The sequence below is a fragment of the Diceros bicornis genome, chromosome 18 (assembly GCF_020826845.1).
Source record: "Diceros bicornis minor isolate mBicDic1 chromosome 18, mDicBic1.mat.cur, whole genome shotgun sequence".
Classification (NCBI taxonomy): domain Eukaryota; kingdom Metazoa; phylum Chordata; class Mammalia; order Perissodactyla; family Rhinocerotidae; genus Diceros; species Diceros bicornis.
The window spans coordinates 46,887,353-46,909,162 of NC_080757.1; the positions used below are offsets into that span (position 1 = coordinate 46,887,353).

At 41.2% G+C, this 21,810-nt stretch overlaps 1 protein-coding gene across 1 annotated transcript in view; it reads right to left on the reverse strand.

Moving 5' to 3' along the window:
- The window catches only part of ERN1 (endoplasmic reticulum to nucleus signaling 1), an 82,633-nt gene extending 76,090 nt beyond the window's left edge, over positions 1-6,543 (reverse strand). The window contains exon 1 of the mRNA XM_058561372.1: positions 6,388-6,543. Within this exon, the coding sequence (XP_058417355.1) occupies positions 6,388-6,438 (51 nt within the window). The 5' untranslated portion in view covers positions 6,439-6,543. The remainder of the gene's footprint in view (positions 1-6,387) is intronic.
- Positions 6,544-21,810: the final 15,267 nt, after the last annotated feature.

Genomic DNA, 21,810 nt, shown 5'->3' on the forward strand with positions numbered 1-21,810 from the left:
GAAATTCCCTTCAAAGAATATACTTTTGAATCCCCAAGTGGTAGGAAGTCTTTAGTTGGTTTTTAGTAACAAGGAAAAATCAAATCCAAGTGTCCTCAACGAACTGTGCAATCAAGCTTAATAATAACAGTTTTGATCAAAACTTCAGTGTGAACCATGTAAAAGTTATATTCAAGCAAAGACTGGAAGGAATTGGGAAATGTTTTAAATTGTGTAAGAATAATTGGCTTAAGAGTAAATATTTGCTTTTTTTAAGGTTCCTTTTTTAAAAAACTGAATTATCAAATTGGTTAAATAAATTATTAAATGAAGTACTGAAAAGTAAAAAAAAAAAAAAAGACTGATTTGTATGACATGAACATTGACTCTGAAGGGGTAATTACTTGGAAAGAGACAACACTTCTTTGGATGAATAAGTTTAGATAGGTTTATGGGAAAAACAAAACACCAAAGGCATTATTCTATTGTCACTGGTACTTGAATCTTCCCAGGAACACAGCTGTATGGACAAGCTGTAGGTTTTAAGAACTGTGGCCCCACAAGGACAATCAAGGCAGCTCTTGATGTACAATCTTGAGGGAAAATTGTAAATGGGCTCACAACCAACTATAGAAAGAATCTTGTCTGCAGGAGGTGGGCCAGCCTCAAAACCAACCCCACAGAATTATCCCGAGGTATTTCAGGGTGCTCGTGGGAGCCACATCTGCTAGAAAACTGATCTGAAACCACTGCAGACCAAAGGACCCTGCAAACAAGCTATTTAACAAATCTCAATTGCTTTTAGGTACATCAAGTCATCAAGAGACTGCCGTGGTTATCTACGTCTTCCAAATATAAACGAAACAAAATCTAAACCTTCCATTTTCACTTGACTTAAAATCCACACTGCTAAAAAGAAAACAGCTTACTTTAAAATGGCTATCATAAAACCAATTTAAGGTTAGTTGTGTGCTTTTTAAAACATCCAACATTGCTTGGGTGCTGGCGAGGGTGGAGGCAGCTGTAAAAGAGTATATATGATCAGCAAATTCCAGTTCTAGGAATTGATCCCAAGGAAATAATTAAGCAGTTATGTTCAAGAGTTTAGCAACAACAATTTTTATAGGTTTATAGCAATGAAAATTAAAAACAGCCTCAATATCAAATGACTGAATAGTCAAATTATGGTATATCCACTCAGAGAAGTATTGAGCAAGCTTGTGAGAATAATGTTGCAGAATTAAATCTGACACAGAAAGATCTACGATCTGTTTCAGTTTGGGGAAGAAAAATATTATCTATGCAAATATGTGTACAGAAAAAACATCTGGAAGGATATATATCAAGATATTAGTAGATTAGCTACCAGGGAAATGCAAATCAAAACCATAATGCGTTACCACTTCACACCCACTAGGATGACTATAATCAAAAAGATAGTAGTAAGTGGTGAGGCTGTGGAGAGATTGGAACCCTCTTACACTGCAGGTGGGAATGTAAAATAGTGCAGCTGCTTGGGAAAATAGTCTGCCAGGTCCTCAAAAGGTTAAACACAGAGTTACCATATGACCCAGAAATCCCACTCTTAGGCATATACCTAAGAAAAATGAAAATATATGGCCATTCAAAAATTGGTACACAAGTGTTCATAGCGGCATTATTGATAATAGCCAAAAAGGGGAAACAACCCAAATACCCATCAACTGAAGAATGGATTTTAAAAATGTGGTCTAGGGCCGGCCCCGTGGCTTAGCGGTTAAGTGCGCGTGCTCTGCTACTGGTGGCCCGGGTTCGGATCCCGGGGGAGCACCGACCCACCGCTTCTCCAGCCATGCTGAGGCGGCGTCCCATATACAGCAACTAGAAGGATGTGCAACTATGACATACAACTATCTCCTGGGGCTCTGGGGAAAAAAAAGTAGGAGGATTGGCAATAGATGTTAGCTCAGAGCCAGTCTTCCTCAGCAAAAAGAGGAGGATTAGCATGGATGTTAGCTCAGGGCTGATCTTCCTCGCCAAAAAAAAAAATAAAAATGTGGTCTATCCATATAATGGAACATTATTCAGCAATACAAAGGAACAAAGCATTGACACATGCTGCAACATGGATGAACCTGAACACATTATGCTAAGTGAAAGAAGCTAGTTACAAAAGACCACATGTAGTATGATCCCATGTATATGAAACATCCAGAACAGGCAAATCTATAGAGACAGAAAGTAGATTAGGGGCTGGGAGGTTTGTGGAAATGGAGAGCGACTAGCTAATGGGTATGGAGTTTCTTTTGGGGATGATGAAAATATTATAAAATTGATTGTGATGATGGCTGCACAATTCTGTGAATATACTAAAAACCATTGAGTTGTACACTTTAAATGGGTGAATTGTATGATATGTGAATTATATCTCAATAAAAACGTTAACAGAGGTAATGTTTGGGCAGTAGGATTATAGGAGGTTTGTTGTTTTTTTAATTTAGATTTATCTATGCTTTCTAACTTTTCTACAATGAATATGATTACTTGGAGGGATTTTTAAAAATCTTCCCATGTTATCACACAAAAATCTTCCCATCTTATCATACAGAAAGCACCAAACACACAAACGATTTGAAGAAAAGGAAATACACCTTCCCTTATAATAATGGAAGAACTGGAAACAACCCACATGACCCCAGCAGAGTGATCACTAGCAAAGCATGGCTTATTACTGTCTCAACTCTGGTCAGTTATGACCCCAGTCACCAACCCGCGGCTGGGCACAGAAGGCTCAAATGCTTCTGGCATGGATGATGGTGTACTAAGGTGCTACTAAAAGTGACAAATGCAATGGCATACTCAGAACGTTTCCTAACAGGTTATAGGAAACAGTCTGTGAAAAAAACTGAATAAAAATATAGAACACATATTTTTACACTGTTGTATTTGCTGTGTGTTTGTACATGAACAAAGATCATAAGATAATCAGAAGTGATGGAGAGACGGTTTAAAAGTAACTTAAATTTTAAAAAAGGTGCAAGAAAGGCGCTTATGATTACTTTTTTAAGTTCTGCTGTTCCCGGTCCATATCTGGCCTGTTGCACTCATTTAAATATCTCTGAGAATGTGTTGCTCTGAGGCAGGGAAGTCTGAAACCAAACATGGAATATAGGTAAAGATAAAGATAGAAAAAAAATCCCTAGCCCCTGGGAAATATAGCCAAACAGCATGTTTATTATTCAGGGACTATGATTCACTGTCCCTATTTTCTAAGCCAGCATCACACTCTAATCATATTGCTAGGTTACAGGCCCTGAGTTACTTGTGCATAATAAAAACTGAATCCATTAAAATGATATATTAGGCTTTTCTCCCCATATCATCTCTTTAGGGAGAACATTTGACCATTACAAAACATACACAATATTGAATCTAAAGATTACTTTGGATCCCCAAACCAAAGAGGTTTCCAATGAAAATGAAACAGTTATCCAAGGATTCTTCAATCTGAAAAATGGAGTCAAAATCTGAGGCAGGCAAATAACTACATTCCCCAGGCCCAGGCAGGTGGTACTATTCTGTCCAGACACGAAGAAATCTTTATGTAGCTCACTGGTTTTATATTCAGGAATACAGTCTACTGTCGAACTCACTCAAGACTAACGCTCATACACATTTTCTCTTGTGCACTGAGAAGCTACACTACTGTGGAAGCTGAGAGGGCAGGTGAATTAAAGAAACAATACACATACACATGTGCACAACTACAGTCTAATTTCATGATTAGCTGAGAACATGAGTTAATGAAACATTCTTCTTGTGGTCTCAGTATAAATACTTGATATCTCCTATAGGGATAATTCATGCAGGTGCTAACTATCAGAATAAATGATAAGGACATTTCTAGTTAAGACATGTCTCAGATGATATTCTCAGTGTGTTTCTGAACACACATGGTCCTCAGTTCTCAGTGACATTTTTTAACCCCCTCTAAAACCAAAACACTGGCTGAAGAAAAGAAATTGTATATATTGTAAGCGAAGAAAGTATTTTGTTGCACCTGCTACAGATCTCTTTGGTACTTGAGAGAAGTGACACCTAAACTTTGTAAGATGAGGACTGCATGACAGCGATGATGTGACAGCAATGATGTAACACATACCAACATTAGGTATAAAATCTGGGTCTAGGAAGGAGAGAGAAACTCACTGACAAATAAGCACATTCTAGATTAACAAAAAACAGCCTCAAGTGCTTAATAACACCGGCAATGGTGTATTTTGGGTCTGTAGCCTAGTCTCAGCCCTTGGTGAGTCAATGTCTGGCTCAGACACACACTGAAACAAAATCACAGTACTGCCTCCAATGCAATAGTTACTTTGTCAATCAAAAAGAAATAGCATCAACAAATATTCCTTGCAGAGGCATAGCATAATATTAAAAAAATGATGACAGAGTAAAAAGCACCTTTGGGGAGGGTAAGGAGAATTTACATTTATTATCTAAGATGTGCAAGGTGCCTTCAAACGTGTTAGTATGTTAGCTGTCCCCATTTCACATATCAAGGAACAGAGTCTCTAATAAGTAAAATAACTTGCCTGAGGGCACAGCTAGCAAGTGACCAGTTAGAACTCACGTTTGTCTGATTTTACAGCCAGTGCGTTCTGCACGGCATCACTACTGCCTAGTTTAACTACACACTTTGCAAGGGGTTTCATTTAGAATTTTAAAATAATAATTCTTACTATGTTCGGGGATCAAAAGTTTTACTAGTAGATAATTCTGGGAGTGAAATTCTGATCTTTTACCTAAAAAGCAGTTACACTAAAACATAACCTTTGATGAGGGTCTGGAATATTTTACCATGAACTCTGAGAAGTTTGGATTTCTAAATACAATTTGGAAATATTTACATAACTGAAACTATAGTCCCAACTAAAGCTAAATAGTTATTTTTGGCTCCTTAGCCTAAGTTATTCAATAACTAAAACATGAGGATCCAGTGAAAAAATAGCAGATGGAAAGATGTGGCAAAGAAAACTATATATACCCAGGCCCAGATGATATGAAATGATCGATTTCCATGTCATTCGTTTGATCACTCTGTTTATACTCTTATTTGTGAACAGATGCCAGGCAGCAGTTAACCAATCCAAGGCGAAGTGTTCAAGTTCAAAACCTGACCTTAGTTTTGAAAGTGGATTTTTTTCTTAACTTAGAAGAAAAACTTCACTTACACGAGTTCTAGCGTGAAGTGTGTACAAATTTTCCTTTAAAAAAACCCCGAATTTGAAAAAATGTGGCCTTATATATTACTTCAGCTGTTTCCAAATTCTTGTTACTCCAAGAGCATAGATTATTATTTGTCTAAAATGCATAACCTACAAAGAGTTCATGCTGTGGCACTCAGGTACACACATGTCAACTCTCCATCTGGATACCTGGTACCTGACATAACATATTGACGAGTACACAGCAGAGGTCAATAAACAGAACCTGCACCGGTGTACCATACCCAAATCCTGAACAATATGTTTTTTTAAAACCCACTCACTAATCTAGGTTCTTCCAACCAGAAGAAAAAAAGCCAAGCCTATCCACAAAATGTCCTCCCAACCACGGTGCCCAAATCCACAGCCTGAGTGAACGCCTTAAATAGTTAAACAAATGTAAACCAGGAGCTTCTCTCCCGGACAAGATGAAAAGACGTTTCAGACGGCCCCACACTGCTCTCACGAGGAGACAGTCTCATTTAAAGTTTTGAAGCGGCTTCACCTCTGTCCCATATGGGGCCTTTAAAAAGAGTTCAAATCCCACAGTTTAACTTGCTTAAGGAAGTCCTGGGGCACAAAACGAAGCTTCCCGCCTCGGAAGACCAAAAAACCTGCAAGGCAGGTAAGGAGAATCGAGCTCTCGGGTAAAAATGCTCACCCACTCTCAGTTGCATTCGTTTCCCAAAGTTCTCGTATTTTGAAAAGTTCAAACAAGGATTATAAACGCAAGACAGTCCCTTCCCCTGGATTACAGGGCCCTTTCCATCCTTTCTCCCCGACCACTGCCAGGCAGAGCCAGCGCCCACCTGTGGGGAGGGTCCGGCAGGTGGGGCGGCCTCCCGAGGGCCCGGGCCTTCTGGAGACCCCGAGGTGCCGCCAGGGTTTGCGCCGGAGCGCCCGGGGCCCCGAAAGGCGCTGCCCGCAACAGCGGCGCTGGCCCGCGAGGCCCCTCGGGCGGCGTGCGCCTCGGCGGGGCCGGCCGCGGCCACCACTCCGGCTGACCGGGAGGCGCTCGCTCCCCGCCCGGCGCCGCCTCCCACGCCCAGCCGGAGCCTCCGCCCGAGCGCACGGGGCCTCGCGCCGCCGCCGCCGCGCTCCCGGCTCAGACCTCGGCCCGCTCCGCGCTGTCCCCCACCCCACGCTCCCGGTCACTCACCCCGGGGCCGGGCACCAGCAGCGCCAGCACCAGCAGCAGCCGGGCCGGCATGGCGAGGACTCGGCCCTGGCTCCGGGCCCGGCCAGCCGGCTCGGGGGGGCGGAGCGGGCGGGCGGAGGACCGGACGGGGGCGCCGCGACGAGAGCGCGGCGGCGGCCGGCACTCGGTGGACGCGGAGCTGACTAGGCAGTGGCGGCACCCCCCATTCCCGGCCCTATAAGTGCCGGGTGTCGGCGCTTCTTCCGGTCGGGGGCGGGGCGGGGGGCGGGGTGGGGCGGGGCTGTCCTGGAGGGACGGGACCAGGGCGGGGCCGAGGTCGGAGCTGACCTCCCGCTGGACCCGGGCTCCGCGGCGGGCGCTGCTGGAGAGACGGACCAGGCCTCGGCGTCCGGCGGCTAAGGGCACTGAGCGGTCGCGGCAAGGAGCTTGTCCGAGGGCTGAGGGAGGCCGGCAACCCTCCCACGCGGGCGCACCCACTCCCCTAGGCAGTCCCACTAACCCCGCCGAGGGACCCGCTGCGTCAGACTTGATCCGGGAAAGGCTAGGAGACCGGCGTACCGGGTGTCCAGAGTCCCCGCTCCGTCTTCCCACCGTGGGGGAATCATCGGGGACCTCCGGAGCGCGAGTCAGCAGCTGGCTGGGATTCCAGCAAACGCGGCGTTTCTGCCCGGCGCGTTCACAGCCCTGGGGTCGTCCAGCTGCGCCTCAGCTAGTGCAAAGGCCCCCTTTCTTCTCTTTGCCCTCAGGAGTTCCCCTCAAATCATGTCCAACAGCCATCGGTTCCCTTTGGAATAAACGTGGCCAAGTAATTCGCTAAAAATTATAAGCAAAGAAGGAAACCATTTCGGCTGCTTGTGTCGTGTGTTTATGTGGCATTTGCAGATGTGACCTCGTGAAGCTTGACATGTGTCACAACTCATCGGAGGGAGTGGGTGTGTTGAAGACTCATTCAAGGTCTATTTGAAGGTTATGGGCTATTAACCTGAATTAAAGAGCCTGGCAGCTGTTTCGTCACTGGGTCCCATGCTGTCCCCCACTTAGATGGAAGTAGGGAGAGAGAGCATATTGTTTGTAACAAGATAAACTAAGATTCAGATCACAACATTTACATATCCTAGGAGAAAAAGAAAAAGGGGCTAGCAACTTCTCTCCTTTTTCCTGACTTTCTCATAGGACAGCCCAAGATTTTTCAGGCTTTGGGGGAAAGGAATAAGCAATGCAAGAGAAAACAGCAAAGAAGTAGTTGGGGATGGACCAAATGTCTGCTCTGTGTGCACTGTGGATCTATCCTATCCGACTCTAATAGACAGAAATGCTCATAGTAAGCCAAAATCCCGGAAGCAGAGTTCCCCATTCCCAGCTCCCAATGCCTGGAGCATAGTCAAGGGACTAATCCCTACCAATGCTGGAGAATCCAACACACCAGTTTGCATTGGAGAATCCAACACACCAGTTTAAGAGTGGGACGAATCTCAGCAACTGTGAAAGTGGTAGACACATTTTGAAAAATGTTATCTGTGTGTCTAAATGCAAACAGAGAGGTTTGGGATTGGTGGCAAGATGTGTGGAAACAGGCTCCATGACTCCTGAGCAGTGAGGCCAGGTGTCAGGGAGGAGCCGACAGCACAGAAACTGGGAGGAGCTCTTTAATGATTACCTGTCCAGCTTGCAAACTGACAACAGGATCTGTGAAACCGCATGTTTGAGTTAAAAGAGAAGCTTGACTGGAAAATGCCACTTTCACATCCCTTCTCTGGTGCTTTTTATCAGAGTAAGTCTAGGAGGGGAACTTTCTGTGCTGGAACTCTGGCAGCCCTTTGACAATTCAAAATGTCACTGTGACCCTGTAAACACAGCAGATGAAACACAAAGGGGAATGCTTACCTCAATTTGACTCATAAATCAGTTTTAAAGATCCAACAAAGAAAAAAAATCTGTTCCAAGGATCCTAGGCCAGGCAGATATATTGATCTTGTACTCAGATGGACCAAATCCCCAGGCCTTAACTGCACTGTTTATATGTTCTCAGGATTTCTTATGCACCGGTTAGGTTGTTCTTACCTATAATCAGTTCACATGTTTTATGCACTTCCCCACTTGATTGGAAACTCATACTGATAAGCTCTGGTTTTATTTATGGCAGCATTTCCCATAATCTTGCTCCACAGTCAAGTACTATTTTACACAGCTTTTTGCTTATGATAAAGTAAAAGTTGGCATCACTGATAAATACACACAGAAATGAAAGTATTTTGTAGGGTGCCTTTGAAGAGAATCTGCCCATATAAAAGATCTGAAAATGGGCAGTAAATGACCTTGCATTAGGTCAGAAATTGCATTAAATAGCATCCAACTAACAAGGCAAAGGTCATGGTCTTTTGTGTAAAGATAAGCCCTCTTTTTCCACCAAGGTAAAAAAAAAAAAAAAAAAAAAAATCAGATTTAGCAAAGACAGCGGCAGAGCCTGAACACGTCTGCAGGGCGAGGTGAAGGAAAGTTAACAAATCTTGTTTTCACTTCTCTTTAAACCAGTAGTTCCCAAACTTGGAGAGATTTTAAAAGACAGATTTCCACAACCTCTTTGTGCCCTCTTCCCGTGCTGATTCAGAATCTCCAGGGGTGGAGCCCAGAGACTGTTTTCCAGTTTCCGCAGGTGATTAAGGGCAGCCAAGATCCTGGGCTCCAGCTCACTCCTAATGTCCGGTGTTAATCCCTGTGGCCAGTAATCCTTTTTATTTATTTTAGCAAATGTCGCCCTCTGGTGGAAGAAATTATGACCCAAACTTTAAAAGTGTGTGCCTGTTTCATTTCTGTTTAAAACCCTTCAAAATTTCATTTAAAATGATGATGGCGTTGGTTTGCATATAGCTATTTAGTGAGAGGGAAGCTCCCTCTGAAGGAGACCTGGAAGGAAAAGCTGGTAAAACCGGAAGGGAGGTCACGGTTGAAAGCTCCGGGAACATTTCAAAGGAACAGTGTCTTTATCAGAATAAGTCGACTCTGCCTTTTTTTTTGATCTTGGTGCTGCGGCTGCTGCTTCCAAACAGACTTGAACTTACAACACATGTGGGGTAGTTATGGGATAAATAAAATGATGAAGCAAGAATCTCTGGGAGCAAGCTCAATTTTTATCTCCTTCATGTCCTAATGTTTAAGGGAAATTTTTAAAAAGCTGTTGTCCCTGTGAACAGTTTGGTTCTTAAGAAAATAGAACGTTGGCTCTTCCTGTTCTAGGATGACTGGATTTGAAGAGATTGTGACACTCATTCCGAAGAACTTCTCTTTACCACGGAATCCAACCTACTACACACTTTCTTATATTGCAAAAGTGAGTGTTTCTTATTATTGTGGTTAATATTTATTGGCTATTCACTAGTGTTGGGAAATGTGCAGATACATGCTTTATGGGATCATCTCCTGTTATCTGCACAGCAGTTCTATGAGGGAGGAATTATTAGCCCATTTTACAGATGATACATTGAAATTTTAAAAGGTTAACAGCCTGGAGGGTAACAAACAGATAGTAAGAGGCACAACCTGGATAGAACCTAGCTATCAACATAACTTCAGAGCTTGTCTGGTCAACCCCACATGCTACAACACGTTCTACCATTAGCTGGTTGTCATTCTTGCCCCTGCCCACAGCATCACGACAAGGTACCATTATGTGACCTATAAACATAGTTAGGCAGGAGCCCAGCTTGTCACATCCCTGGAATACTATAACAACCAGAAGTTTGTACAAATATGTGGTGATAAGGGACATTGCCTCAACAGCACATCAGTCTCCTGAGCTCATCTGGGGGTTGTGCAAAAGGATGTAAGGAACAGAGCAGCCATCTGGGAGAGAAGAGTGAGCTTTCTCCTGGGGTTTCTGCCCTGGGAGGTAGCTCAATCTAATCCTGAGGGATTATTTGTTCACTTGCCTCTGATCTGTTGTATTTCACACCCATTTGTGCCAAGTCTATATGCCTCTATGGTGAAATGTCCATAGTGTCACCAGTTTATCACATATTAATATTCTCAAAGGGCCAACACAGTGCCAATGTGGAAATGGCTATCCTCTCAAAGTGCCTTCACTTCCTCAAGGGCCAGTCCCTCCTAATCCCCTGGAGTCTGGCTTTTTCCCACAGAACTCCCTGGAAACTTCTCTCAAGCAGCTCATAAACATTCTTCCTCTTGTGAAATCCCAGTGGCCATGCTTCATCTTTTTTTTTCCTGGGTCTCTCTATAGTTCAGGTATGTTAACGGATCTTTTTTCTTGAACTTTTCCTCCTTGGATATTACCATTTTCTGGCTTTCCTCCTGTCTCTCTGCTCATTTTCCTCCTTCTAGACTGTTTTTCAAGGCTTCATATGTAGACCTTACCTAGTTTCGCTCTCTCTCCTTTTCATTGGGAGAGCTCATTCACAGATGTAACCAAATTTTAGAGCAGAAAAGAACTTTAGCTAAAATTTTATCAGCTTCATTTTGCAGATGACTTCATCTTTGACCTCTGCATGGATGATACCACATTCATTCATTTATTCATTCATTCTTTTAACAAATATCATTGAGGGCTTCTGAGTACAAAGGATTGGTACCATGAAGGAATATCAGAGTTTGCAACTTGGCAAAGGTGATAGGACATGCAGAGAAATAACCAACGTACAAGGCCGACTATGATAAGTGCCAGAAGGCAGGAATAAACTCAGAAACAGAACCAGAGTGTTCAAGAGAGAGATAGGTCTGGTGGAAGGAAGGGGATGAGATGAATAGAGTAGGGAGGGCTTCCTGGAAGAAGTGGTGTCTGTGCTAGGCCTTTTGTCATATTTGACAGGGGAAAGGATATTCTAGAGGGAGAGGAGGACCTGAACAAAGGCCTGGGGAAAGAAAAGCACTGTGTGGCTTCATGGGAGCCCAAGCTGACTCATCAGGGAGCCCGTGCTTGGCTTCTACACAGAGGAGCAGTGGGAGATGAGGCTGGGCCGGAAGGCAGGATGCGCCAGTGGGGTGGGGGCCACTAACATCAGGCTGGGCTTTCTCTAGTAGGCAGCAGAGTGAGACAGGACTGAAGCTGTGCTTTAGGGGGAGAGTTAGGGGAAAGGGCAGGTATTTGAGAGACCATTAGGAGACTGTTAACAAGGGTTATTTTGGTCTTAATCCAGAGCAAGGAGAGGAAGGAGGAAACAGGATAGACACAAGAGACCCTGCCAAGGCAGAATGGAAAGCATTTGACTGGTGCAGTTACACAAACAAGAAGATTCAAAAGAAGGAATTCAACAACAGTTCATTAGACATTTACCATGTTCAAGGAGCTGTTCTCACTGCTGGGACCACAGAGAGAGCAAGTGAACAGGAATTGGGGCCGGCCTTGCAAGAGAGGCAGATATGCTAGATAGTGTGGACAGACCTGTTGACTGCCCCCTAGGGGGCACTTACCCAGGCTAAGCCAATCATATTACTCTATTGTGGTAGCTAGTTTCCAAAGATGGCCCCAAACAATACTTTCCTTCCCTATATGCACCTGTCCCTCGTCCCATCAAAAGGTAGAGCTTATTTTCCCTCCCTTTGAATTTGGACTGGCCCTGTGACTGGTTTTGACCAGAAGCCACATTCGAGGACTTCCCAGCTCAGGTTTAAGAGGCCTAGTAGCTTTCATTTTCTTCTTAGAATACTTGTTCTTGGGGAGCTCCCTCATGGAACCCAGCTGCCATGTCGGGAGAAACCTAAGCCACACATAGGCCACGTGGAGGAGAACGGAGTTGCTCTAATTAATAGCTCCAGCTGCTTACCATCTGGGGGAGCCATCTTGGAGGTTCCAGCCCAATCAAGCCCTCAGGTGACCTCAGCTGACAACACACGGAGCAGAAGAACCTGCCAGCTGAGCCCACTTAACTCACAAAATTATGAGAGATAATAAAATGGCTGGTTTTTTATGTGCATGTGTGAGGAAGACTGGCTCTGAGCTCACATCCATGCTCATCTTCCTCTACTTTACATGGGACAGCATGGCTTGATGAGCAGTGCATCAGTCCTCGCCAGGGATTCAGTCCTGTGAACCCCGGGCTGCCGAAGCGGAGTGCACAAACTTACCCACTATGCCACTGGGCCAGCCCCAATGGCTGTTGTTTTAAACCACTGAGTTACGGAGTGGTTTGTTATGCAGTAATAGATAACCCAAACAGCTACCCATTTGGCCACCTTTACTTGACCCACAGGTAGGCTTGTACCCAATCTGACCCCAACTAGAGCCATGAAAAGAGACTCTTTTCCTTTCTAGTGGCAAAGCCAGGACGCGTGAGGCCCAGGAGCTGCCTCTGCCCTGTAAAAAAAGCCAATAAAAAGAAAAAAGTCAAGAAGTAAAGAGAGGGCCGGCCCCGTGGCTTAGCGATTAAGTGCACGCACGCCGCTACTGGCGGCCCGGGTTCGGATCCTGGGCGCACACCGACACACTGCTTCTCCGGCCATGCTGAGACCACATCCCACATACAGCAACTAGAAGGATGTGCAACTATGACATACAGCTATCTACTGGGGCTTTGGGGGAAAAAAAAAAAAAGGAGGAGGATTGGCAATAGATGTTAGCTCAGAGCTGATCTTCCTCAGCAAAAAGAGGAGGATTAGCACGGATGTTAGCTGAGGGCTGATCTTCCTCACAGAAAAAAAAAAAAAAGTAAAGAGAAGCACAGAGGCAGTCAAGGAGCCCTGGACAAGCTTGAGTTCTGATTCGAGTTGGCTTGAGATCAGCCTGCCCAGCTCTCCTTCCCCTATTCAACCAAACCTTCCCCTATTTACCAGCTAGTTTGAGTTGGGTTTCCGTCACTTACAACCAATAAACCCTGATGCAAACACTGGCTCAGCATTTCTAAGAGGACTAAATTGACAATATATACGAGTACACCCCGCCCACGGCCAACCCTCAATCAAGGATAGTTTTCTTTCTCCTTTTCTCTTCCCAGGGCACACCGGCACCCTGCAGAAGGCTCTGTGGTTGAAGGCGAGATGAAAGAGGGATACAAAGTACATAAAGTATAGGTTTCTTTTTAACCCCCAACTACAGTGTGGATTACTTGAGAACAGGGACTGTCTTATTCACATTCATATTGCCAGTGCCCAGAACAGGATCAAGCACAGAAGAGGAAATAAAGAACAAATGAATGAGATGCCACACCTGCTTCTGAGACAGAAGAGAAGGATGTTACGCTGAGGTGGAGAAGAAGGAAGTTGAGGGAAATCATATGGGATGATTTGGTCCCTTCCACTCTTGGCTCTTCACGCTTCCACACACCACCTTCCTCCACTCACACATACCCGAGGCAGCCATACAAGCAAGCCTCGATGCTGGCTGGACAATCTTAGATTTCTCTCATCTCTCCTCCTGACATACTTCTCCCAATGTTCTGTTTTCTCGCAGCTTTCCTCCTGACACGCTTGTATACCTCTCACTTCCCAGGAACCCTGGTCCACACTCACCTCAGGTCCCTCCAAACTTGATGCTCTTCTTGACTCTCCTCCTAGGGGCTCAGATCTTGGCTCTTCTGCACCATTTTTGGTTTGACCTACCGTTCTGGGTTAGGACTCTGCACTCCCCCTTCTTCACCTGGTCCCTTGGTTCCTTGGGTGGTTCACCGGGAGAGGGGTTTGTAACTCCCCCTCAGGAGTGAAGTGCATAGATGTGAATGTTGGATGGACTCAACCTTCTCAGATAACAGGGAATAGTTTTGACTAAAACAAAGGGTGGCCTTCAAGAGGGTGCATGGTATAGTGATCAAGAGCATAAGCTTTGAAATCAAGCTGCCATGAGTTGAAATCCCAGCTCTGCTTGGCCATTGATTAATTGTATAAATGTAAACAAATTAATTAATCTCCTTTGAGCCTTGGTTCTCTAATCGTTCTGAGAATTAGAGCTAAAAAACAGAAATAGTATTACCTACCTTTCAGGACTGTCCTGAGAATTAGAGCCAAAATATGTGAAGTGTCTCGCCTGTGGTACACACCCTACAACTGGTAGCTCAGGTTATTCTTGGTGGGGAGATAAGGCTGGACTGTGGACTCCCACAAGGAGCTTGAACTCCATCAGACTATGTCACTCTCGTGCTTAAAACCCATCAATGACTTCCTTTGCTCTTGGAAAATCCAGGACCTTTATTATGACTCTAAGGCCCTGTGTGCAAGGCCCCTGCATACCTCATCAGCCTTATTCATCCCACTCTTCCCTTGTTCTCCATACTCCAGCCATAGTCACTTTCTTTCCAGAAAGGGCCATGCTCCTCCCCACCTCAGGGCTTCCCACATCTAACAATAAGGTAAGTCTATAACCTTCAACTCCTCTAAATTACTATTCATTGGGAGTGTGTGTGAAGAGATGGGAGCATTGTGTAGGGGAAATAAAAGCATATTAAGTACTTTACTGCTGCAGTGTCACAGATTATTGCTTTGTTCTTGTCTTTGAAAATCAGAAAAATGTACTCTTAAAAATAAACAATGTGGTGGATACATGTGCTTGCTTTTCTTATTCCCCTATCCCAAGAGCCCGATTGCCATGTGGATGCCCCTGTTGTTTGTATGTGATTATCACCACCTCTAGCACCTGGAAAGACCCAGAATGAGTAAACCAAACAGCATTTTCTATCCCCCTGGCCATGAAATTAAAAAGCTTCAGTGGGAATGCGTATAAAGGAACATGGGGCCTCGGAGCTGTTGGAGCTGCCTTTAGGATGAAGCACACCACAGATGGCTGAGCAGGGTGATGGGGTAAGCCTTGCCTGGAGCCTGGCTCTTCTGTTTTTACGTTGTGTAAGCCAGTAAGTTACTTTATGACTTAAGCCAATTTGAGATGAGTTTTCTGTTACTTATAATAAAAAGACTTCTGAAACTATATAAATATATATAGTATTTTATATAGTATTTAACCCTAGAGATAACCTTAGAGAATTTTAAAAGGTTGCCTGATTGCAAATCACTAGAGAAGACAAAACAAAATGAAACAAAACATAGTCTACAGAGGAAATTATGAAGATCAAGGGAAACTTCCCAATTAAAAAGCAAATAACCAAGAGAAATGAAAATCTACATCTTGATTGTAAACTCGTGAGAGGCTCTGAGCCAGAATCACCCAGATAAGTCACTCCCTATTTTTCTCACTCACAGACACTGTAAGATAATAAATATTTGTTGTTTTAAACCACTAGCCTTCAGGGTAATTTGTTATGCAGCAATAAATAATTAATATGTACACAAAATAAATTTAAAAGGACTGAAATCATACAGAGTATATTCTCTGACCATAACAGAATTAAACTAGATATTAATAACAAAAAGATATCTGGAAAATTGCTAACTATTTGGAAATTAAACATCACCCTAAATAAGCCATGGGTAAAAGAGAAGAAATCACAAGGGAAATAAGAAAACATTTTGAACTGAATGTTAATGAAAACACAACATAATCTGTGGGATGCCTCTAAAGCAGTCTTTTGAGAGAAAATTATAGTTTTAAAAGGCTTATATTAGAAAAGAAAGGTCTCGAATGATCTAAGCATCCACTTCAAGAAACTAGAAGAGCAAATTGGACTCAAAGTAAGTACAAGAAAGAAATAATAAAGATAAGAGTGGAAATCAATTTAAAAAACAGAATATCAACGAAGCTAAAAATTGATAAATCTCTAGCTAGCTTGATCAAGGGGAAAAAACCCCAAATTATGAATATCAAGAATGAAAGAAGAGCCATCATTAGAGATCCTGCAGACATTAAAAGGATAATAAAGGGATATTATAAATAACTGTGTGCCAAAAAATTCAACAACTTAGATAATAAAGATAAATTTCTTAAAAGTTATAGATTATTAAAACTGACACAAGAAGAAATATAAAATCTTGATATAAAACATGAATATATTTTATACTGATATAAATATATCAATATAAAATGGTGTAAAATATGATATAAAATGTAAATATAAAATATGAATAGCCTCATATCTATTAAAGAAATTTAATTCGTAATTTAAAATCTTTCCACAAAGAAAACTCCAGGCACAGAAGACATCACTGGTGAATTCTATTAAGCATTTAAGGAAGAAATAATAACAAATGTACACAAACTTTTGCAGAAAATAGAAAAGGAAGAAACACTTCAACACATTTTATAAGGCTAGCATTACCCTGATGCCAATACCAGTCAAAGACATTACAAGAAAAGAAAACTATAGAACAATATCCCTTAAAAATATACTGGCCAATCAAATCCAGCAATATAGAAAAATAATAATGCATCATCATTAAGTGGAACTTGTCTCAGGAATGCAAGATTGGTTTAACATTTGAAAATCAATCAATTTAATTCAACACATTGGCCAAATAAAGGAGAAAAATTATTTTATTATTTTAATTTAAAAAGCATTGACAAAATTCAACACTTATTCTCGGTAAAAGGTGTTAGCAAACTAGGAAGAGAGGGGAACTTCCTCTACCTCATAAAGGGCATCTATGAAAAACCTACAGCTAAAATCATCATAATGATGAAAGAGTGAATGCTTTACTCCTAAGATCAGGAACACTGCAAAGAAGTTTGCTCTCTACATTTGTGTTCAACATTATACTGGAGTGCATTATGGCAAGAAAAAGAAATAAATGACATACATGTTGGAAATAAAAAAGCATACATAGAAAAATCCAAAGGAATCTACCAAAAAGCTACTAGAATAACTGAATTTAGCAAAGTTGTAGGATACAAAATCAATTTACAAAAATTAATTGCATTTCTATATACTAGCAATGAACACTTGGAAATTGAAATTTAAAGATAATATAATTCATAATAACATTGAAAATGAAATACTTAGGAATAAATTTCACAAAATATATGCAAGATTGTACTAGGAACACTAAATAAATGAAATATACCATGTTAATGGGATGGAAGACTCAATATTGTTAAGATTTCAATTCTTCCCAAATTGATCTATAGACTCTATAACATCAGTCAAAATTCTGGCAGGCTTTTTTGCAGAAATTGACAAGCTGATTCCAAAATGTATTTGGAAATACAAAAGACCTAGAATAGCCAGAAGAATTTTGAGAAAGAACAAAGAGGCCTTATATACTTGATTTCAAGACTTACTATAAAGCTACAGTAATTAAGACTATAGCATTGACATAAGGATAGATACATATCAATGCAAAAGAATATAGAGTTCAGAAATAAACCCACACATATATGGTCAATTGATTTTTTGACAAAGGAGACAAGGTAATCCACAGGGGAAAGGATATTCTTTTCAACAAATGGTGTTGGAACAACTGGATATCCCTATGCAAACAAATGAGCCTGACCCTCATCCCTCACTATACACAAAATTAACTCTCAATAAATAGGTCACAGACCTAAATGAAATAGCAAATATTATAAAACCTCTAGAAGAAAGCATAGGAGAAAAATCTTTGTGACCTGAGTTAGGCAAAGCTTTCTTAGATATGACACCAAAAGCACTATCCATAAAAGAAAAATATTGACAAATTGGATTTCATCAAAATTAAATATGTCTCCTCATTGAAAGACACTGTTAAGAAAATAAAAAGGCAAATGACAGAGTGGGAGAAAATATTCACAATGCATATATATGAAAAAGGATCTAGATACAAAGAACTTATACAACAAAAAGTGGGCAAAAGGTCTGAACAGATACTTTACAATGAGATATATTAATGGTCATACGAAAAGATGTTCAACATCTTTAGTCATCAGAAAAATGTAAATTAAAACCACAATGAGATATCACTACACCCCTAAATGGGGTGGCTAAAATTAGAAAGAGTGACAATACCAAATGTTGACTAGGATTTGAAGCAACTGGAACTCTTATACATTGCTGGTTCGAGGGTAAAATGGTACAACCACTTTGGACAATAGTTTAGCAGTTTCTTATAAAGTTAAAGATATACACTTATCACATGAGCCAGTAATTCCACTCCTAAAGAAATGCAAACAAATGTCCATAAAAAGACTCTACACATATGTTCATAACAGTTTTATTCATAATAGTCCCAGACTGGAAACAACCCAAATTCCGCAAACATGTGAACGGAAAAACAAATTGTGGCATATTCATACAATGAAATACCACTCAGCAACAAAAAGGAATGAATTACTGATACAATAATATGGGTGAATCTCAAAAACATTAGAGTAAGTGACAGAAGCCAGACACAAAAGAGTACAAACTGCATGATTCCATTTGCAAGAATATCTAAAACTGGTAAAACCATCCTATAATAAAAGAAATCAGATCAGTGGTTGCCTGGGGTGGTGGTTGATGGGGACGAGGACTGACTTCAAAGCGGCATGAGGGAAGGTTTTTTTTTTTTTAATGAATTCCATAGTCTTATTTATTTATTTATTTATTTATTCATTCATTCATTCATTTTCCCCCAAAGCCCCAGTAGATAGTTGTATGTCATAGCTGCCCATTTTCCTAGTTGCTGTATGTGGGACTCTGCCTCAGCGTGGCCGGAGAAGCGGTGCATCAGTGTGCGCCCAGGATCCGAACCCAGGCCGCCAGCAGCGGAGCATGTGCACTTAACCGCTAAGCCACGGGGCCGGCCCATGAGGGAAGTATTTTTGAGTGATGAGAATATTCTATGCCTTGATTGTGGGGGAGGTTACACAAGTAGATATATTTGTTAAAAAAACAGGGAAATGGACACTTAAAAATGGGTGCCTTTTATTATATGTAAAATTGATTTTTAAAATAGCAAATACAGAAGAGAAAACATGATTGTCAACAATTGGTCAATGATCATATAAAAATATATCAGGGGCTGGCCCCATGGCATAGTCATTAAGTTTGGTGCGCTCAGCTTTGGTGGCCCAGGTTCGAGGGTTCAGATCCCAGACACCGACCTACACCACTCGTCAGCCACACGGTGGCAGCGACCCACATATAAAGTAGAGGAAGACTGGCATAGATGTTAGCTCAGGGCTAATCTTCCTTGGCAAAAAAGTAATAATAATAAATAAAAATATATTGAAGCCTGTTAAAATTTAACTACAATGAGACACCATTTTATACTCACCATATTGGCAAACATATAAAAAGTCTGACAATATCAGGTATTGGTGAGGGTGTAGGCCAAGGCAGGAGTGCAAAGTACGGCATCCACTCTGGTAAATAATTTGCTATTACCTAGAAAGTTGGAAATGTGCCTACCCTACCACCCAGCCATTGTGCTTCTATGTACGTACGTCAAAGGAACTTTTTGCACACACACAAGAATATTCGGATCAGCTTTGTAATGGTTTGTGATAGTAAAAACTGGAAGCTATTTTAAGCATCTAACAAAGAGAATAGATGTGTAAACTTCAGTATAATTATGTACTGGGATGCTACACAGCAGTGAACCTGGTTGCATTACTACAATTACTGGTTGCATTACACACAACAACACGCATGTCACCAATATTAAACAATAAAAAGAGCAAGTCACAAAAGAATACATACAGTATATTCTAGTTCTATAAAGCTCAAAATCAAGCAAAACTTGAAAAAAATAATATGCAAATATATTAAGCAAAACTAAAAAGAAAAGCAAAACAACAAACTCAAAATTCAAGATAGTGGTTTTCTCTGAGAGAGGGAGGGAGATGGAATGAGACAAGGCAAAAAATGAGCTTCAAAGTTATTGACGTCATTTTTCTTACACTAAGTGGTGAGTATATGAATGTTCAATTTATTACTAATCTCCAAACCACACATGTACTGTATATGTACTCTTTTGTATGCAGAGATATTTCCTTTTAAAAGGCAAATATTGTCACATTGGGCTAAACACTATAATCCAACCATATGTCTCATACAGAGGACACACTAAAAACAAAATAACATAGAAAGGTTAAAAATAAAGGGATGGGCAAAATTATATCAGACAGACACAAAGAAAAAAAGACATGAGTAGCAATGCTAATGTAAGATAAACTAGAACTCAAGACAAAAAACACAAAGAAGGCCAGCCCAGTGGCGTAGTGGTTACGTTCATGTGCTCCGCTTCGGTGGCCCAGGGTTCATGGGTTCTGATCCTGGATGCCGACCTACACACCGCTCACCAAGCCATGCTGTGGTGGCATCCCACATACAAATAGAGGAAGATGAGCACAGATGTTAGCTCAAGGACAATCTTCCTCAAGCAAAAAGAGGAAGACTGGCTACAGTTAGCTCAGGGCCAATCTTTCTCAGAAAAAAAACCAAACAAACACAAATAGTTTAGAGTGTTATTTTATATATAGATATATGTAATCCATGATTATTGGAAATATTATCAGCCACAAACCATAATGAGATAAATAGCATAGCCTCAAAACATACAAAGCAAATAACAATAGAAATAACCAAAGAAAGTGACTGAAGCATAATTTTTAAATTTTTTTTGTTTTTAAATTTCATACAGTGAAATTAAATCTTCTGGGTGAACAGTTCTATGAGTTTTGACAAATGCATAAAGTCGTGTAACCACTACCACAATCAAGGGACAGAACAGTTCTATCACCCTCAAAAACGCCCTTCCTGCTGCCCCTTTGTAGTCAAAAGCTCCCCACACCCCTAGTTCCTGGAAACTCTTTGATCTGTTCTCCATCCTTATAGTTTTGTCTTTTCTAGAAAGTCATATAAATGGAATCACACTGTCTTCTGAGTCTGGCTCCTTTTACTCAGCATAATGCCTCTGAGATTCTTCCGAGTGTTGCATGTATGAATTAGTTCATTCTATTTTATTGCTGCCTAGCATTCAACTGTATGGATGTACCACAACTGCTTACCACTCACCCAGTGAAGGGCTTTTGGGTGGTTCCAGTTTGGGGGATTATGAATAATGTTATTATAAACATTTCTGTACTGGATTTTGTGTGAACATAAATTTTCATTTCTCTTGGGTAAATACCAAGAGACTGCTAGGTCATACGGTAAGTGTATGTTTAACTTTATAAGAAACTGTCCAATTTCTTTTCCAAAATGGTTATACTATTTTGCATTCCCACATAGTCATGGAGCAAAGTTCTTGTTGCTTTGCATCCTCACCCACATTTGTATTTGAAGCATTTGAACACATCACTATCAATCAATGACAGTACATACCCTCCCAATCAAGTATAAAATACACAGAGATTTGGACAATGTAATTAAAACACAACTAAGGTTGAATTAATAAATATTCCAAGTCTATATTTGTACATGATAGTGAAAAATGCTCATTTCAAGAATCTATGGAATATTTATAAAGATAGTTCATATTCTAGGCTACAAAGAAAATTTTAATACATTTCCCAGTGTAGAAACTGCACCACAATGTAATAAATGTTAAAAGTTTAAGTAATAATAAAAATAATCATATAGAAGTTACAAAATACTTGCCAAAATAATTATTGCTTTGGACCAAATAGGAATTTTTAAA